This window comes from Molothrus aeneus, chromosome 19, assembly GCF_037042795.1.
Source record: "Molothrus aeneus isolate 106 chromosome 19, BPBGC_Maene_1.0, whole genome shotgun sequence".
NCBI lineage: Eukaryota > Metazoa > Chordata > Aves > Passeriformes > Icteridae > Molothrus > Molothrus aeneus.
The window spans coordinates 974,732-995,263 of NC_089664.1; the positions used below are offsets into that span (position 1 = coordinate 974,732).

The window sequence follows — 20,532 nt, forward strand, 5'->3', positions numbered from 1 at the left end:
GCCCAGCTGTGCAGGTAACTGTGCAGTGCCTTCCCTCTGCACTGTGAACCCCAGCAGGTGCTGCAGCCCTCGTGCAGGGGCTGTGCTGGACACCAGGGGCAGGAGCTGAGGAAGGAGCTGAGGGACCATGTGTGCCAGTCCAGGGCTTTTGTGCAGGTGTCCTGGAACTGGCAGGTCTCAAGTGGAACCCAGGGAAGGTTGGAGTCAACTTTGAGGGGGAACCTGCACTCACCCTCTGCCCACAGGTGGTAGAGCAGTGGCCCAGGAGCACAGGGACTTGGGGAGGGTGTGAGGGAGGTGTGTTACAGACCTGAGGCAGAGACACAGCTCAGCAGCCACAGCTGTGTGCTCAGCTCACCACAGGCCCTTATGTTAGAGAAAGGAGGGGTGACTTGCCACAAAAAATGTGTTGTTAGAGGGGAGGAAAGGTTAAGAGGAGGAAGAAGGACATCACTGTGCCTTAAGGCCTTGCAGAGAACATGCCCAGGTGGCCTTGGACACCAGCAGTGAGGTCCTTGTCACTCAGGGTGTGTCATGCAGGTCCCAGCTGGTGGCAGCAGGAGGGGAGGTGGGGCAGGTTTGGGGTTAGTTGGTGCACTCAATTGGGCCAGGCTTTTCCTGAGCCTTGCAGCTGGAATCTGGGCGATGCACCCATTGCTTCCAGAGCTTCCTTTGCTCCCTGAGCCCTGGTTAGACTTTCACACCCTTCCATCACATACCGGACGTGTATCTCAATGCATGGTCAAAAATCCAGGTCCCTGAATATCGATTTCGTGTATATCCAACGGAAGAGTCACGTTCCACTGCTTTTCCATCTAAATTGTGCAAAAAGAAATCAGAAAAAAGCCCTTAAAGTGGATGCATTTCCAAGGAATAATGATGGCTGAAGCCTATTAAAAATTTCCAAGACCCATCTGTCCCTGTGGCTTCCTGACAAGATGTCAGAGGTCTCACAGAATTTCTTAAGGCTTCTGCAGTACTATTTTACCTCACCAGAGAGAATCTAAAGTGCTCTTGAATTTCATATGCTGAGCAGCTCAGCAAGTGAAATATCAGCACCATGGCATGAACCCAATGTGTGCATGGGAGGTGGACAGAGAGGCTCAGAGCAGAAGAATTCTCTCTTCACTCTGTCTCAGAAACATTTCTAGTTTAATGCATTACTGGAAAAGTCCTCTCCAAAATGTTCCTTGTAAAGCACCAGATTGGGAGAGCAGATTGAGAGCTTAAGGAGTCTTGTATCAAACTTCTCCTGATCAGCTCACAGATAACTCAGTCTTCCAGGACACGAATACTGATCTGATGCTATTCCCAACAGGAGGAAATGATCCACATCTGATAAACAGTCTCCCCCTCTTGCTCCCCAGTTGCAACACAAGTGCCCTTTGCTTTTCCTCTCCTCTCCAGACAGCTCCATGGGACTTCTGTGCCTGTCTGCCCTGACTTCCCTGCCCTGAGAAGTATCCATGTGCTGTGGCTCTTCAAGTGCCCCTGGCCTGAGGTCAGCATGTGAATCTTGCCAGAAGAAAGAAGAAAAGAACAGGAAATGTGGCACCCCTGAGCTATGCAGGGCAGGAGCCCCCACCCCAGCGCTGGGACACCTGGGGTACTGTGGGGGGCCGGGGGGTGCAGGGGGGAGCAGGGGATCCACAGCAGCTGCAGCTGACAGGAGCCAGCTGAGAGCCAACATCTCCATTGGCTTCCTCTGCTTGGGATGCCAGACAGGGACCCCACAGGACTGAAAGACTTCTGTGGAAAAGCAGCTGAAAGGAAAATAGTCCAAACCCACCAACAGCTCTTTGGCTGGGGACTGTGGCCACTGTCCCAAACCATCCCACCCAGTGCAGCCCCTTCCAGCCCCCACGGGGTTTGGGATGCTCCACACGGATGGAGGCAGAGTCTGGAGTGCCAGGAGAGACAGGAGCTGGGGCAAACAGAAGGCTAAAAACACAAGGCCTGGTTTGATGTAAACACTGCAAGGGAGTAGCAGCAACTGAGCTGGGAATCCCTTTTATAAATTGCTCCAAGTAACAACTAAAATATAAATAGAGCAGATGTGTGACTCAGAAAAGAGACGTAAATCTTGTAATGTGCATTTCAGCCACATCCCAAAGCTGAGCCCTGCAGGAAAACTGTCACTTGGAGCCACGTGTGCCCTTCAGCACCATGGTCCCAACTCAGGCACATCCCCTGTTTAACCAACTGTCCCCAGCACGCCCTGAAGGGAGACAGGCTGGGGGTTGGCAATTCCACACAGAGGAGAGGGGTTCATTCACTCCTGAGTCACCACTTCATCAGGATTTGCTATTAAAACAACCATTTTCAACACCTCCAGTCTCAGCTGCCCCAATGAAGGTGAATAAAATCCTACCAAAGCCTCCTCTGTCTGCATGGAGGAGGGGATTCAGATCCAGGGCTCCCAGCTCCCAGGGCAAGGAAAGCTCCTGGAAGTGCTGGGAGCAGCAGCACAGTCACAAAGCCTTTGTTTCAGAGGCAGGAGGCACCAGCAGCATCAGCAGGTCACAATTCTGGGCTGCTCCAGTGCAGCAGCTGGAATGGCCAGTGCAGCAGCTGGAATGGCCAGTGAAGAGCTGGAATGGCCAGTGAAGAGCTGGAATGGCCAGTGGAGCAGCTGGAATGGCCAGTGAAGAGCTGGAATGGCCAGGGGAGCAGCTGGAATGGCCAGTGAAGAGCTGGAGTGGCCAGTGAAGAGCTGGAATGGCCAGGGGAGCAGCTGGAATGGCCAGTGAAGAGCTGGAATGGCCAGTGAAGAGCTGGAATGGCCAGGGGAGCAGCTGGAATGGCCAGGGAGCAGCTGGAATGGCCAGTGAAGAGCTGGAATGGCCAGGGGAACAGCTGGAATGGCCAGTGGAGCAGCTGGAATGGCCAATGGAGCAGCTGGAATGGCCAGGGGAGCAGCTGGAATGGCCAGTGAAGAGCTGGAGTGGCCAGTGAAGAGCTGGAATGGCCAGGGGAACAGCTGGAATGGCCAGGGGAACAGCTGGAATGGCCAGTGCAGCAGTGGCACACGGGGCACATTCCTGGTGTGAGGTACCCTGGTGTGTGCAGAGATGGGCACAGTGCCTGTGTGTGATTCCCATGGGGGACAGAGCTCAGCAAACACAAGGAGCTGGGCACCACGGGCTGTGCACACAGCACAGGACCCAATGGCCAGACAGGAGGTACTCAGAGCCACCTCCCCAAAAACGAGGGTCATGTGAATGGCAGACAGGGGCACTTCCAGGGCTCTGTTCACAAAGGAATTGGCACCAACCCCATCACCTCCAGACCAAACTGCCTTTAAAGAAGCCCAGGCTTTACAATGACCAATACAATCTGTGTTCCACTAGAAAATGCCCTTCCAGACAGAAACTCTCCAGTTCATATGGCTTTCAACCACCACTTGTGACTGGTCAGTGAATCTGTCCCTCTCCCCACAGTGTCCATACATTTTGAGTGTCCCTTCACACCAGTCTGTCCCCAACGCTCTCCACAGGGACAAGACAGAATCACAGAAACATGGAACAGCCTGAACTGAAGGAACCCCAAGGATCCCCCAGCCCAGCCCAGCCCAGCCCAGCCCCTGTCCCTGCCCAGCCCCCCCAGCAGCCCCAGCCTGGGCATCCCTGGCAGCGCTGCCCAAAGGCTCCTGGAGCTCTGGCAGCCTCGGGGCCGTGCCCATTCCCTGGGGAGCCTGGGCAGTGCCAGCACCCTCTGGGGGAAGAACCTTGCCCTGAGCTCAGCCTGAGCTGCCCTGGCCCAGCCCCAGCCGTGCCCTGGCTCCTGTCCCTGTCCCAGAGCTGTCCCTTGCAAGGAGCTGCAATCCCTGCTGAGCTCTGCCCTCAGTCTGCTCTGCTGCAGCTGAACAATCCCAGTGCCCTCAGCAGCTCCTCACTGGTTTCCCCTCCAGTCCACCCAAGTCAGCCAAGAGCAAAAGCCCCCTCCCCACTGCACAGCCACACAGCCAAGCTGAGCTGGAAACCAGCATTGCCAGGGGACACCGACTGCAGAGCAGCTGCTGCTGCCCAGCCAGGAGCTGTGGGGAGAAGAGGGTCCTGTGGGACAAACACCCAAGCTGCAGATGCTTTCACCAAGGGCTGGTGGCCGTGGCTGGAGGAGAAGCTCCCATTGCTGCCCATCAGTCATAGCTCCACCTCTCCCTCCCAGGGCAGCAGGGATCAAGCTTTGCCCATGTAAGGATCAAGAGTTGCAGAGGCACAAAAACTCTGAAAATACACAGAGTATTTCTTCCAAATTGTAAAATCTTTATGTCAGAAATAGTTTTGGACTTTTTAGGCTTTCCCTAGACCTGCACAGACAGCACTGACCTCCTGCCCTGGTGTCCTTAGTGGCTGTCCTGTGGTGGAAAAGGAGGACAGGAAGGACAACGATGCTTCTGAGACAATCACCAGCTAAGGACATCTCCTGGGTTTCTTTCCAGCAGTATGGATAATGATCAACAAAACCCAGGAGAAAAACCAACATCAATTCCTCTTTTCTCTCCTCCTGCAGGACAAACAAAACCCCAAGTGCAATGCCGGGCAGCTCAAATCAGCTTTCTCCTGAGTCCCTTAAAGGAAACCTGGTCCAATTGCTCTTCCTTCTTTTTATTAGCAAGTGTCTTTGGATCTCAGAGACACTGCAGGGACCTGCTCCAGGCCAGGGACAACAGAGACAGTGCAAGAGCGGTGCCTTGCCAGGTTCCCACAGGAAGCCCCTTCCCTGGAGCAGGAGGAGAGGACAGTTTGATGTTCACAGAAAAAAGAAAAAGCTTCTTCTCATCACAGCAGGAGGTGGGGTAGGGACAGGAAGCACTGTTTTGAACAGGGCACACCACAGCCAGCCCAGAGTCAAAAGTATTCCCACAACTGAGAAGTGATCAGGAAAACAAACAAACAGCAACCTGTAAAACTTGCTCTTGAGCTCAAACTCATTTACGGAAAGCATCCACATTCCTCAGAGCAACTTTCCTCAAAACATGTCGTCAGGTTCTCAGGCTTTCCTTTCCAAGTTCCTCATCTGTGTCAAAACACCCCCAGCCCTGGGCTCACCAGGTGCTGCAGGTGACTGATGGGCAAGTCCCTGAACATGCCAAAAGAAGACAAGGAGCTTTTTCTTTCAGATCTTGGCTGAGCCTTTAGGGGCTACCAGATGCAAAAAGACACAGAAGGTCAAGAATCCTGACCCAGGACCCCAAGACTGATGTTCACCCTGGCTCTGGGCCCTCCAGCAGAGCTGAGTGTCCAGGCACAGCTGTCCAGAGCCTCCCCCTGTCCCCAGAGCCCCTGAGGGAATGGTGGCCCGTGCCTCACCGAGCGTCTGCTGGTTGCGCACGCCGCCGATGACCACGCAGATCTCCGCAGGCACATCCCCCGGCCCGTCCTTGATGTTCTTCTTGGAATCTTTGGTGTCATCCTGCCAGATCACCTCCTCAATGTAGTCATCTGGTACCTCTGTCTTCACTTTCACCTCAGTCATCATTCCAGCCTCTTCACTGGGGGAGGACTGAGATGTCACCGAGTCGGAGCCCTCGGCTTTGGGGCTCTGTGGGCTCCTCTTCAAACACTCCCTGAGGGGGAAAGAGAGGAGACAATGTGAATCCTCAATGCCAAGTGCTCTTTTTGTCATCACCAGGACCTAATTCAAGGTACTCTGGTTTATGCAGGATATTTAAAAGAAGTATATTAATGTATGTCTGCCATACATGATAAGTAATTAAAATTTAACTGGACAAAAGAGCTAAATAATGAAAATAACCTTAATCATCACAAACAACAGTAGTGCTCATAAACACACTGGATCCCTAAAGAAGAGCACAGAACTTGCCCTGGTTGCCAGCAGGCCACAGGCACAGCTCCAGCACTTCTGCCTGCAGGTGTTTTGCCAACACTAGTCCATACACACAAAGCCATAATCTCCTGTGGCACTTGGGGACATGGGTCACTGGTGGACCTGGCACTGCTGAATTCAGTTTGACTTGATGATCTTCAAGATCTTTTCCAACCTAAACGAGTCTATGATTCCCTGACATTTTTAATTTGGAGCAATCTCCACCCTCCATCGCATCCTCTCTTTTATCCCTTCAAGCAACCTGACATCCTCTGGTATTCAGAGGCTTTACTGAACATACACAGGGCTGATCAAAGGGGATCATCTGGAGGATGAGGATATTTAGGGAGACTACCACGTTATGGACAGATACAACTGTTTGGGATGACAGGGAGAGCCTAATAGAGGAGGAAAGGCAGAGGGGCTCCACTGTGCTCAGACCAGGTTAAATAGCATGTGTTTTCATCTGGGAAAGAAGAGCTGGGAATTCTGGGAGAAAACAACCTAAACAAATATTCAAAACCCTTTAAGAAAAGGAAACTGGACACCTCAAAGCTGTAAAACAACATCAACAGGTGCTGTGGTGGCAAAAGGCAAAGGGGATGTGAGCCCACCAGACAAGGATGTGGGAATAAGCCAGTGGAGCTCCTTTAGCAGCACTCATTATGGACCCCCAATTTTTTATACTGGTTATTAATACACTCCACCATGCAATACAAAGATAAAATAATTGCTGGTTCAGTTTGTGCAGAAATCAGAACTAAATATATAATGGCTCAGACTACCCAGAAACAGAAACCACTGTGACATATTTAGAGTCATGTAAACATTGGGAACAGCCAAAGGTATTTGAAAATTTTTTAGGCAGAAGTAACAAAATGAAAAATAGGCTGAACTTATGGATGATCGTTAGATTGTGCAAGAGTGACAAAGAAAAAAATCCCATTGCTTGGAACATCATAAAGTTTGTCAGGATGACAATATGAATTACAATGTTAGAGAACCAACAACTGCAGTGGTTTCTGACACAGGTTATGGAGCTCACAGAGGAACCAGGATGGTGCAACTGGAGGTGAAAGTGTGGAGCTCCTGGGAGGACAGGGATGAGGGGAGCAGAGGAACAGAGAGAACAATCCTCCAGTAATTACTGCCCAACCTCCCACACAGACATGGAGTCACTATTTCAAACTGGGTCAGGCACATCCTATTGCCAGAGATTTTATTATTCATCCCTTCATTCTCATTATGAATGAAATGTACAATTAATAGCCCCAAACAGAGAGAATTAGCCTTGACCTGCCTTCCCACTCATTTCCTGCCTTCTCACACATACTCCCCCCTGCCATGCTCCCAAAATCATACAGGGCTCTTACAAGTGAGAAAGATGGATTGAGACAGAGAAGATGTGGTTGAGAACCAGACAGGCTTTATGGTAATATTATTGGGTGTGCCACAGGCCCATCCATCTCAGCCACCAGGGCATGGCTCAGCACCCTTCCAAGGGAAGGCAGCGAGCACAGAATACTCAGGGATCAGCAAAGAGTGGGATTGATTGCAGATCAATCAAACCCAGAGGGTGTGAAATGCAAAACACTGATAAAGGCAACAGTAAGGTAGATAGGAAAATGTTTCCTTCCTCAGCGAGGGCTGTGGAGGAAGATCAAAGGCAGCCAGGGCAGTTCCCTGGGAGGCTGGAGGTGGGAGAGGCAGTGAGAGCTCAGTTATCCATGGCACAGCCAGGGACCAGCCAGTCCTGGGCAAAGCAACAGGAAAATCCAGCCATGAGCCAAGTGATCTGGGATTAGAAGCTGATACCAGTGAGACTGAGGCTAGAGCCTTCTGAGGAGATTATAAAAGGGGCAAGAATACAATGACTTTCTGATGATGCCAGCTTTGCAAGGGTCACATTCAAACACAAACCAAATCAGCAACAGGCCCCATGCTGCAAGGCAAAGCTGTTCTCCATGTGCATTGCTCCTGAATAGAGAGGCATTTCCACAGGACTCCTGGAATGGTTGATGTGGGACAGATTTATTCATGCTCTGGAATTAAATTAAACACCACTGTAGCTAAAAATTATGGGTGGAGCCATGGAGGGGTGGAGAGCAAAGCTGTGAACAGGACACTCCACCAGTGGATCCCTCTCTCCACAGCTGGCTCTGCCCAAGACCAGTGGCTGCAGCACAGTCAGACAAGTCCAGGACTGTGGATGCACCCACGTGGTACTGCAACCACAGAGAGCCATGTTCTGAGATGAAGGAATGACCAAATTTTTGGTTCAGGTGCCTGAGATGGAAGGAGGAGATAATTTTCTCCCTGTCTGAAGCTGTGGTGAAGCCACTCCCAATGTGCTGCAGACACAGTGAGCAGCTTCGGGTTTCAGAGGTGATCAGAAAAGCTGAAGAGGTTCCAAAATGCAGCACTGAAATGGTTCAAGACTGGGAAATGACACTTTATGACTCTGTGAGACCAAATTGCTCCAGTCTGCTCCTCACACCAAAGGGAAGACTAGAAGATGATTTGATTGCAGTGTATCATCATCTTCATGGGGAGAAAATACTGTCTTGTCTTGGCAGGGAAGAGTTGAGTGCAAGCTCATTGCTGGAAGCTGGAACCAGCTGAAATGAGGCACAAAACATTAGCAGAGATGGTGTTCCACTGGAACAGCCATTTCCAAAGGATGTGCTCAGGGAGAACAGATCCCTTTGAGTTTTCAAAGCCAGAGCTGTGTGTCTGGCTGGCCCCAGTCCCTGGGCTCAGTACAGACGTGCACTGGCCACACTTGGTCTGGAGCTGAGGAATAGATAAATTATCAGACCAGACCAATGGACCCTCAGAACCTTTTCCCCTCATGCCCGCTGACTTTGTGGATCCAGCTCTGCCAAGAAAGGAACTTCCCAGCTGGAATGTCTGCTCCTGGGTGGGACATAACCCTGCAAATATGAACTGACAGTAATTCATTGCCCCATATGTTCTAACTCTGAGCAGGTACCTGATGTGCAGAAGGACACAGCCCCAAATACTTCAGCAACTTTCTTCTACATGATTCCATGGCTCACAAACCATGAGAGGAGCCTGCTGTTCCCCTCAAACACAAGTGAAACCATAAAAACAGCAGCACTGACACTCCTGGGAGCAGGGCTGAGCTCTCCAAAAGCCACTTGGTGCCTTAGCTGGGGCTGCACAGCTTTGCAGAGGAGGAGGAGGCAGCAGTGGTGGAATCCAGCTCTCCCAGGACTAGCAAGCATCACTTTCTTGTGGTCCCTGTGAAATCCAGGTTGTGCTTCTGTGGCTAGAGCAGAACCAGGACCAGTCAGCTCAGTTGCTGAATGGGATATAAATGTTCCCAAGGGTCCAGGGGAGAGCTGGGCTCAAGGAATGATCCTCATGGCACAGCAGGTTGAGTCTGAAGCCTCCTGGTTAGGCTGGGGAAAGAGTACCAAGATCCCACAGCAAAGCAGGAAGGAAAAGGAAGCCACTGACACTGGAAAGCTTCAGACAGGGTGGAAAGGGGGACGTGCATAGCCCCAGCAGAACTGGTTTCCCTTGGAAGACAGGAATCATCACAGCCTCCACCACACACAGCATCAACCCACACATGCACTGAGCCAGGGCAGGTCACCCAGGGAAGCTTCACACTTCATTTCATTCCCATCAGCCCTTGCAAGCCCATGATGCTGCACTTGCTCAGTGTTGTACTGAATTCTTACCTCCCCTGATACTGAGCAGCACAAAGAACCTCCACTTGGAGATGAGGATAAAGCAGCAAGAGATCTGGAACATGCTTGTTCTCCAGAAATTCCCCAAGAGACACAGGGAGGGACAGGGAACATCCTGCCTGGGGGAGGGAAGACATCAGGCTCAGCACCACTGTGGCCAGGCCTGGTTCTGCCACTCCTGACCCATGGCAGCTCTTCTGGAGCTGAGGCACAACTGCTGGGAAGGCTCAGAAAGGGGATGAGCAACACCAGGAGTGAATTTTCAGTTCTGCAGCTCCCAAGGCTCCAAGCAGGTCTCACAGGTTTGGGTGAGGGCACAGAGAGAAAAGGACTCAAGGCCTTCAGGGTGTCAGGTAAGTTCAGTGTCAGTCCTGTGTCAGGGGGCTGGGGGCAGAAGGACTCCCCAGTGTGACCTGGGCAGTGCCCACGTCCCTGTCCCCACACAGAGACCTGTCCCAGCTGCCAGATCCCTGCAGGGCACTGCTGGGGCCACACTGGGACCAGTGATGGCCAGAGCCTCCACTTGGTGGAGACAGCAGCGCACTGGAGCCAAGGGAGAACCTGCCAGAGTCACCTCCCACTGCTGGGTCCCCAGGCCACCCTCTCCTGGTGGCTCTGAGGTCCCCAGCCTCATGCCACCACCCTTCTGCAGGAAACAATGCAGGTTTAGTGTTCAGTGTGGCCTTCCAGGGGTCAGCTGCACCTCCCTCTGCAGGTCCAACCTGCATTCAAACATCCATGGGCTGCTGTTCCCTGGGAAGAGGACATTCCTGTTCTCCAAACAGCACAAAAACTGCTCAGAGCCATCAGGCCACAGAGGAGCAGAGTGCCCAGGCAGAGTTGGCTTAAACCCCACCTCCTTCCACAGGGGGGATCTAACTTCTTCTCCATGGCTTTGCCCCTTCCTGGGAAATACCAACCTCCTTCACTGTTCCATGCCCTGTTTTTATTGAGCTGTGGGCCCTGGCAATCCAAGAGGCTCTTCCATGGTGAGGAGAGGAGGCAGAAGCCTTGGGATCCCAGTGCTCACTCCATGCCTGGTTGCTCCTACAGGTGAGGTCCTGTTCCACTTCCCAGAACAGACTCTGTGATTTCCAACATGAAAGAGGCAAACAGACATTGCACTTGCATGTATCACTGCTCTCACTAAGTAGGCCACACAGCCAATTACTGTAATACCAGCTCTGCCATCTCACAATGCTCATTTCAACATTGCTGCCTGCTTTGATCATCAGACTTTCATCTTCCGATGACGTTACGGCCACTTTCATGTCAGACACAAGTGTGTGAAGGCAGGAGAGATTTCAGAAGGCCTTAATGAAGCCTCAGCATGAGGAACTGGAAAGGCAGGGGTAAAAGTGGGTTCCTGGACCCACTTGGGTACAGCTTCCTTGGCCCTACACTGTGGCAGCTCGTGAAGGCCTCAGGCTTTAGCAGAGCTCGATGATGCAGCACAACATGGGCCAGAACAGCTCTGGGTGTGAAGCCTCACCAGCATCAATGCAGGGAGCAACACGAGGGCAGTGCCAGGAGGGCAATGCCAGGAGGGCAGTGCCAGGAGCTCCTCCCGAGGGAAGCACAGAAAGGAAAGGCTGGGTGCTGACACCAGTCCCCTCTGCACAGTGACACCACCCACAGATCCAGCAGCCCCTTCCAGCTGATCTCCTGTGGCAGAAGGGGGGAGAAGGGGTGAAGGCTGCAGCGTGGGGCTGTTCTGGTCCCTGCAGGGTCTCCCTGGCTGTGATGAGCAGAACAGCAATGACTGAAAGCAAACGGGGCCCGTCAGCTGCTGCAGCCACAAGGAACTCGCGCTTGCAGTTCGCTGTTTCTGATCTGGAGAAGCATCCTCATAAATAATGAAAGTGACTAAAAGCTACTTAAAAACACACACTCCTCCCTTCTGAAAGAATGAGAAAAAACCCCAATTATAAAAGGACATTTCTTCCAGCTAGGAATAATTTGTCATGTAATTCTCTGAAGACAGCAACAGAAACATGCGTGCTCCGTGCTCCCTTTGAGTCATCTGTGATTGCACATGTACTCAGATGGCTTCTAATGAGGCTATTTTTACAGCACACATCCTGCTGAGTTTTTGGGGAGGGGCAGAGTGAGATCAGTGAAGTATCAGTCTTCAACATCAGCTCCTCAAAAGGAGAGGAAAAGGAAACACATGTGGAGGAGGATGTACCACTCTGAACCAACACCTACAAACAGCTCTCCTGCCCCAGCAGCAAATGTGGAGCATCTTTTGTTTTTTTCTAAACAACACTCAGGCTGGAAAACCCAGAGATCATTAGTGCCTTGATGATATCAATGATGGCCAGGCTGCACAGGGCTCTGCACACACTGCTCTGGTGGAGGCTGTCCCTGCTCATGGCAGGGGCTGGAACAGGATGGCTCTTCAGGGTCCCCCCTGCCCAACCCATTCTGTGATTCCATGGTGACACTCCTTGGCAGAGGACAGGGTGTGCCCAGTTAAACTGAAACACAGTTTGGGCACTTCTTGAAGGCTCTTCTGATCTGCAGCACCAAAGAGGTTCAGTAAGAACCCCAAACCACTCATGGGGACCAAGCAATGGGCACCTCTGCAGAGGCCAGCAGGACACCAGCACCAGTGGGATGTCCCAGCTTATCTTCTGGAAACCAATGTGCAGTTGGCTCATCAAAGGCTAAATCAAAAGGCCTCAGCTGTCAGAAAGTAAAGGAAGCAAAAAATGGGGGAGGCTGAAACTGGGCTCAATTTACAGATGTCTGCCATGGTTTTACAAGAACCAGAAGGTTCCTGTCATGACTGGAGCTATGGGAAGTGGAATAGACAGAACAGATGTAATTGAACTCTCATTTTACATGGAGATGATGAAAGCAGACACAAGAAAAAGAAGGATGTACGTTGAAAATCTGCTTGTCTGATAAAGGAGCTGTGGTGGCCTTCCCACCCCTCTCAATGCTCTCATCTGCTTCCTGGGGCAGCCCAGGGGACACCAGGAGGAGGTGGAAAAGATCAGGAAGCAGAGGAACTGCCTGGTGTCCTTCACTGGGGACATCTCCTGCAGACATCAGCAGGCAACAAGATTTTCAAGTGCAGTGCTAAAAGACAGAAAAGCAGGAGCTGTTTTCCCAGCATTACAATTGAGCTCCTGGCTCCAGGCTCCAGCCCCAGCTTCAGATGTTCCCTCACACCCTGAAAGGCAAAGACACCACCCCAAGTTCCTGTGTCACAGTGTCCAGAGCTGCTCCTCTCCAAGGGATTCAAGCTCCCATCCCTGCCACAGCTCCCAGAGCCTCTGCCAAAGCCCCTCTGCAGCCTGAGCCTGCATCCTTCAGAGAGGATGTCCTGCTGCTGATGTGTGAAGTGCTGGAACAATCACCCATCCTGGATTCCTTCCCTGGGGGATTATTTTCTGGAACAGGCACTGTACTTCCAGTGTGGATTGCTGCCTCTGGTCATTGGGCATTTGCTGCAGAGGAGATTCTCTTTCTGGCAATCTCCCCTCCACAGGAGAAAACCTCCTCTGCTGTATCTGAAGCAAACACTTCCTTCATGTACACTGTGTGCACACCAAAATATCCCTTCTGATCCTTGATTCTTTCCATTTGGGAGCCTGTCCATATTCCAGAGCATGGATACCCAAGCAGGACACCCAAGGGTGCCACCAGCACTCTGGGTGACACACACAGCCATGTGCTGGTTCATATTCCTGAAACCCAAATTTTCACTTGGTCACAGAGGGGTTCATGGTCATCCGTGTTCCACCAGGAGGTTTCAGTTCTCTTCACAATCTTCCCCAATGCCACTGTGAATTCCCAAAGTGTGCACTTAACTTCTGAAAGGTTACAGGAAAACCTGCCCTCTCCTGTCCTGATGTTATTTTAGGGGATGGGAAGTCCCTCCCCCCTCAGCAGGAGAGAAGACTTGCTGAAGAACAGAAAAAAAGCAAAAGCTGGTCACAGCTTCTGGGCATTTTCCACATGCAACCTGCTCTTGTGAACCTCAGGATTCACAGACTCCAAGGTCCCTGCAAGGTCACACATGTTCCTGTGGTCACTGTGCTGGTTCTGCCCATGGCCAGGAGCTGCATCCTTGTGCTTGGCTGGGTTTCTTCACGAGGCTGCTGGGTCCCCTCTTGGCATCCACAGCCCTGAACATGCTGCTCCCTCCTACTCTGACCAGGGATCAAGCTGCAGCTCCTGGAGGCTCTGAGGCCCTCGCTCCAACTCAGTTGGACCTGGGGACATCAAACTAACTGGGCACACAAAGGAAATCCCTGAGGCAGGAGAAGCAGCCCAAACCCTGCCCCTCTCTGGGACATATTTACGTCCTCTGCTTTCTCCCTCCAAAATAAACTGAAATCAGAACACAAGGCCATGTCCTTCTGCAGGAAGAAGTGTGACAGTAGCTGCCATTCAGGTTTTCCTGGGAGAAATTTGCTCAATAAATACCAATATTATTAAGGAGTTCATAAATTTGAAGGACATGAAGGTTTTGTAGAAGAGAGATGCCTCAGGGAAGTTCACCCCCTGTCTCTGAGGGCAGCCAGCTCTTGAAAACAGAGGTAAGAGCTTTCAAAAACCCCAAAATACATAATGCAGCACTCGGTGGTGTGTGTGGTGTCACTGCTAAAATCTAGGGAAAACAAACAAACAAAACAAAATACTTAATTTTTGCAGCTATCTGGGTCTAGTAAAAAACACATAACCCTTCCTGACAGCAAACTCTGCTTCAGGAAGTCCAAGAGGAATTTAATCGTGCGTTCATTCCTCAAGGGACGCTCGGCAGCTCTGAATCCTTCAGAGAAGGTAAACTCCAGGACCAATCAGCCTGCCTCTCCTCTGGAAATTAAACATTCAAATACAAACCAGAACAATAGTCAAGAGCCACAAAGAATTCCTAAGGTATTAGCAAAACAAATTCCCTTCAGTCCTTATTAGGAATATCTTGAGGATGGTTTGAAGAGGAAAGTCTAACCAAATATAAAAAAAATTTGGCTTATCCAACAAAAAACAACCGCGTGCTCTTTGCCAAAAGCAAAAGAATTCAGTCAGATAAAAACCGCGACACACAAATGATGCAGGTTAAAAACTGAATTTAAGATGATAATGGAATAGCTGCCAGCGTCTTTAAATTTTCAAGCGTGGAAATGTCAACAAAGAGAAAGAAATTCAGGGAAAAACAAAGAGAAAAGATTAAGGATTTATTTATATCAGTGAAAGAGCTCTGTGTTCCTTGACTAAAAAATGACTGAGGGGGTGAGAACTGAAATGGCCACGGGTCTCCAACATGCCATGAGGAGTGAGGGGGTGACCCAGGGATCTCCTGGTGGCTCAGCTCTCCTGAAGGCTTTAGAACTGCCCCATCCTGGTACTTTATGGCTCCAGAAAAGGACGTTTCTCCACCTCACACCACCCAAAGCTCTCCAGGACTTGGGCACTGGGCAAACTGATGTGGTTTACACAGAAAATACTCCTGTCCCTCAGAGCTGGGATGTGTCTGAGTGCTGTCATGGACATTTGACCTTCTTTTGGGTTTCAAGGAAACCTGCCCGGGTTCCCCACAGCTTCTGTCCTGGTTGTTGTATAGAACTGAACTATCCATGGCCCTAGAACTGGCCAGAGGGCACTTTTGAGGGGTTTTGTGCTGGTTGGTTGGTTTGTTTCTTTTTGAAGATGGCTGGCGAGAGCCCTTCAGTGGGCACCAAGGCTTATTAAATTCCTTGCCTAATTTGTAAGAGTTTTCTCTTCTTCTGATGCAGGATGAGTTGGAAGCTTCCTGGTGCTCTGGGATTGAAAATCCCACAGGTTGCCTCTTCAAGAAAGGGGAGACAATTCAAATAATTTTCTTTGGAAAAAATTCCTGGAAATATCCAGTCCCAGGCCTGTCCCTCCACGGGGTGTAGAGTCCTCTCCGAGCTTCAGAGGACCACAGCCTCAGAAATTGTCCTTCCCCGGTGCTAGGGGCCTGAAGAGCTGGAAGAGGAGCCTGAAGAAAAGCTGGTGCAATCCCAGGGCACTCCCTTGGGTGACAGGAGCTGCTGAGGAGGATGTGTTCACAAGGAACACAAGGAATTCAGGGAAGAGAGGGGAAGGTGCCACCAGGGAGGCTGGAGAAAGGTGAACTGAGAAGGAGCAAAGTAGGTGCAACCCTTTCTCAACAGCTTCTCCTCCCAGGGCTCCCCAGGGAACGGTCCCAGCCCCAAGAGCTCCAGGAACATTTGGACACCACTTTGGAATGCCCAGGGTGGGATGTTGGGGTGTCTGTGCAGGGACAGGAGCTGGGCTCAGTGATCCTGGTGGATCCTTCCAGCTTAGGGATTGTGTGATTCCATGGAAGTCACATCTTCTATGGCACAGACTGAAGCACTCAGACCCCTGAGGCACCACAGCTTGGTCTGGAGTACCTGGGAAAACTGCACCATGTCAGAGCTGGGAAACCCCAGGCCCAGCCCAAAGCACCCCTGGGAACTCCTGCCCTGCTCCAGCTGGGCCAGCAGCCAGAGCCTTCTCTGGACCTGCAGCTCCCTGAGCCCTTTGTGGGAGCTGCAGCCCAGCGCTGTCACCACTGCCCTGGGTGCAGCTGCAGCCCTGGAGGCCTGGATTCCCCCAGCTCCAGGAGCAGAGCTCTGAGCTCCTCCACAGCTACATCTGTGCTGCGGGCAGCTCCCGCTGCCGAGAGCCCAGGCTGAGCTTCCAGCTGGCTCCGTTCCCTCCAAACAGATGCAGCTCCTATAGCAGGGCCTGATTTATTCAGCAGGAGTCTCGCACATTAAGTGTAGTTAAGTCTGAAAACAAATCTAATGACTTTAAAATAAATAGCCAACAGAGGACTCCAAACTGAAATTCCTCCTTCCTCTGACACCCGCCATATAAACAATAATAATTATATAAAACCGTGTCTAACACATGACTACACAAGGCTCTGGTGACCAAGAAAAGCACACGCTGCTTGTCAGACATAATTGCACATTTGGTTTTTCAATTATTTCTTGTCAGGATCCAGAGCCCACCATCTGAACACTGACATTAATTATTGGGAAGTTGTTAGTGCTCCAATAGTCTAATGGAGACTCCCAGTGCTCACCCTGAGCCCAGAGCTGCCAGTGCTGCTCCCACACTGCCCTCCTGTCCCACCAACCCCTGGGACTGTCACACACCACACAGGACACCCAGCCTGGGCCACCCTGTGCACAAGGGGCTTCAGAAGAAGCTTAAAGCAAGTCTCCAGTGGACTGGATGATCCCTGCCATGTGCTCACCCACAGGATGGGACCAGACCATGTCCAGCACTGGGGCCTCCAACACAAGACCTGGAGCTGCTGGAGCGAGTCCAGAGGAGGCCATGGAGCTGCTCCAGGGCTGGAGCCTCTGCTCTGGAGCCAGGCTGGGAGAGCTGGGGGTGCTCACCTGGACAGGAGAAGCTCCAGGGAGAGCTCAGAGCCCCTGCCAGGGCCTGAAGGGGCTCCAGGAGAGCTGGAGAGGGACTGGGGACAAAGGATGGAGGGACAGGACACAGGGAATGGCTCCCACTGCCAGAGGGCAGGGATGGGTGGGATATTGGGAATTAGGAATTGTTCCCTGGCAGGGTGGGCAGGCCCTGGCACAGGGTGCCCACCCTGGATCCCTGGCAGTGCCCAAGGCCAGGCTGGACAGGGCTGGGAGCAGCCTGGGACAGTGGGAGGTGTCCCTGCCATGGCAGGGGTGGCACTGGATGATCCCTAAGGTCCCTCCTAACCCAAGGCAGTGTGGGATTCTGTGAATGCAGCCCATGTCACGCCTGTCACTGTGTTCCTGCTGAGTCCCCTCCCAGCCCCTCTGAGCAGCTCCTGCCATCACACTCCCATCACATCGCTGCCCATCATGCAGGAAAACATCCTGCCTTTTACTGGCTTTTAATTTGCTGCTTTTTAATTTTGTTGACTGTCTCTTTTTTCCTTGCAAAAGGAAGAAAGAAGCCTCTGATCTACCTTTTCTGGAGTGTTCAAAAACATGCACAGCTTTGTCAGGTTGTCTCTTAGTTGTCATCTTCCCCACGGCAAGCAGCCATCTCTCTTCTGGCTGCCTTCAAGGAAGAGGGCTTTTTGTGATCCTAAGAATTCTCTTCACCTTATAAAATCTCCCATTGCTGAGCACTCACTGAGGTGAAGCAACCACACAGGAGTCAGTGGGGGAGGAGAAGAGTGAGTGCTCTCTGCCAGCAGGAGCTGCCAGCTGCACACCCTGACCCCTGTTCTTCCAAAGGCAGCAACAGGCCTGGAGCTGGGGGTGGTGGGAGCACAAACCCCTGGGCCTTCAGAGCTTCCAGGGTTTGCTTGAAACAGAATAAAATCAATTCACTGCAGTAAAAAAAGAAAAATAGGACTGACCCAATATCACAGTCATCACCTTAGACCAAGCCTGCTACTGTGAAAAAAAAATATTGCAGGAAGATAAAATCCAGGAAACTTACATTATATTATATTAATTACATTATACTATATTACATTATACTATATTATATTATACTATATTCTATTATACAATATTATTTTTCCTTGTATTTTTACTGATACAAATTAATTGTTAAAAGCTTCCTCGATAGTTTACAATTAGTGAGGGTTTCAAGCAGCAATGACTTTGAGAAACATCCATCTTGTGTCTCCATCCACTGATGACCTCACAGATTCAGTCAGAGCCACATTTCCACCTTCAATCACTGACAGAGCTTTCTTGAAATATTAAATTTTGATTCTGTTTTATTATTTTTAAATGGACTTGGTCATTCTCCATTCTTTGACCACGTATTGTCCAGTCAGGTAGATGATAAAGTGGGTTTTGTTTCCACTTTTCTACAAGGAAAAAAGCAACAACCAGCCTCACACTCCTCTGGACATACAAAGGAACAGGGAGGGAAGTTCTCCCACCTCACCTGGAGCTCCATCCCTGCCCTGGAAAGGGCCATTGCTCACTCCTGGGAGGATGTTCAGCCCCAAGGGCAGCCCAGGCAGGTGAGATGGACACCCCAAAGGTGAGATGGACACTCCAAAGGTGAGACAGACACTCCAGAGATGACATGGACACCCCAAGGGTGAGATGGATGCCCCAAAGGTGAGATGGACACTCCAAAGGCCAGCTCCCACATGGAGGATGCACTTGCCCACCTGCTGTGGGAAACCCTCCAGTGAGAGCTGCAAAACTGAATTAAAGGTTGGAATAAAGAATCCAGGGGAAGGAAGTGATGCCTGGCTCCTCTCCCCTTGCTCCTCAGCTTGTGCTTTCTTTCCAAGACTTTCTTCAGGCTGATTCCCAGTGAGCCAGCACTGCTGGGCCATGGCTGAGCCACCCCCAAAGTGAGACAGAGAAGTCTTCTCCTGTGACAGACACCCAGTGTTCCTCTCTGCCCAGCTCAGGGGCACTCCAGACATGTTCAATGCCAAGCAGTGCCAACTGGACAAAAAGCTGCCAGGAATGAGGGGATTTTGTCCTGAAATGCCATTGGCAGAGCTGGGGCACTGGGCAGGGACCAGCCAGCACGGTGGGAATATCAGACCCAGCAGGGGCTGCACAGTCAGCAGTGGGAGGCAGGGAGGGCATCAGCACCACAGCAGTTCCCAGATCTCTCTGGATGTGCTTTTACACAGCAGGATGAGTTTTATCTAAGGAATGAAACTTTCACAGTGCTTTCAAGGCCCTGGAGGGGACAGGAGGAGTCACCATCCCTGGGTGTGTTTAACAAAGCCTGGATGTGGCACTGGGTGCCAGGGTTGAGTTGAGGTGTTGGGACTGGGATGGACTCGATGATCTTGAAGGTCTCTTCCAACCCAGGGATTCTGTGAGGCCACAGCCCAGGGCAGACCCACCTGAGCATGTCCCTCTCCAGAGTGGGAGCAGCAGAGACACCTCTCAGTGGGATCACAGGGGAATGGGGTGGTGGGACAGCTCTGTCCTCTCCTTCTGCAGGACAGAAGGCTCTGCACAGCCCAAGGGGGCACTCAGCTGGAACTCCCCACAGCACACACAAACCATCTCTGCTTTCAGTCCCCAGTGCCAGGATGAGGCCAGCCTCCCACATCCACCCTCCCAGCCATATCCAAAGAGGGCTGCATGGACACTCTGTCAGCTCTGACACCCATTCCACCTTTGGCCACCCCACCTCCAGGGTGGAGAGCACACCTGAGCAGAGCTGACCCACCCAGCACATCCCAGCCCTACCTGCTGGAAGAGCTCCTCCGCCCGCTGCTGTTGCTCTCCTCGGCCTAGGAGATCAAAACAGAAGAGCTGGTTAGCTTCAGAAGAATGAGGCTGCTCTTCAGCCCAAACCTGGGGTTCCCCAGAGCTGCACACACGCCCCAGGCCCAGCTCTGAGCCCGGGGTGTCGGGGCTGGGCAGGGTCTGAGCCTCCCCAGCCCATCCCCACCCGAGGCTCAAGCAGTGATCCCTGGCATGCAGAGCCAGGTGGGAAATCAGGAATGGCCAAATTGTCCCAATGTCCACGCAGGAATGGCTCCCTCCAGGCCCAACACCTCCCCTCATTAGCCCTGTGTCCTAATTAGCCCCTGCAGGCCCTGGCTGGGCTGAGCAGGGAGGGCCCGGGGTCTCCTCCTGCCTCTTCCCCAGCTCACTGATGAGAGCCTTCCTTGGAAAGACAATATTATTCCAATCCCAGAAATTTTATTTCTGAATTTGTGCAAATACAAGTTAAAAGATATTAGCTGCATTTCACATTTTGTGCAAATGGCAGAAACAGGCAATTCATGTGCAGCAGGATGGGGGCCAGCCAACGATTTCGATAAAATAAACCCTTTTTTAATTTAAATGCTAATGCACTGAATTAAAATTTAATAACTGAGGAAATTGAAAAGCCGAGCAGGAATATTGGAAATAAATCCAAGCAGAAACAGCTGAAATTAAAAATTCTAGAGAGTGGGAGGATAGCAGCTAAGCTGTCTTATATGATTACATTTTTTTTATATTTTTTTTTTTTCAGAACGAAGGGGGGAAGGAAAAAAATCCTA

The 20,532-nt window shown here is 51.4% G+C and overlaps 1 protein-coding gene across 1 annotated transcript in view; it reads right to left on the reverse strand.

The window, feature by feature from the left end:
• Window positions 1-20,532, reverse strand: part of ZNF618 (zinc finger protein 618) — a 143,682-nt gene that overhangs the window by 56,781 nt on the left and 66,369 nt on the right. The window contains exons 2-4 of the mRNA XM_066563000.1: window positions 19,730-19,773; window positions 5,313-5,569; window positions 720-815 (exon numbers count right to left, since the gene is read on the reverse strand). Coding sequence (XP_066419097.1) covers window positions 720-815; window positions 5,313-5,569; window positions 19,730-19,773 — 397 coding nt within the window. The remainder of the gene's footprint in view (window positions 1-719; window positions 816-5,312; window positions 5,570-19,729; window positions 19,774-20,532) is intronic.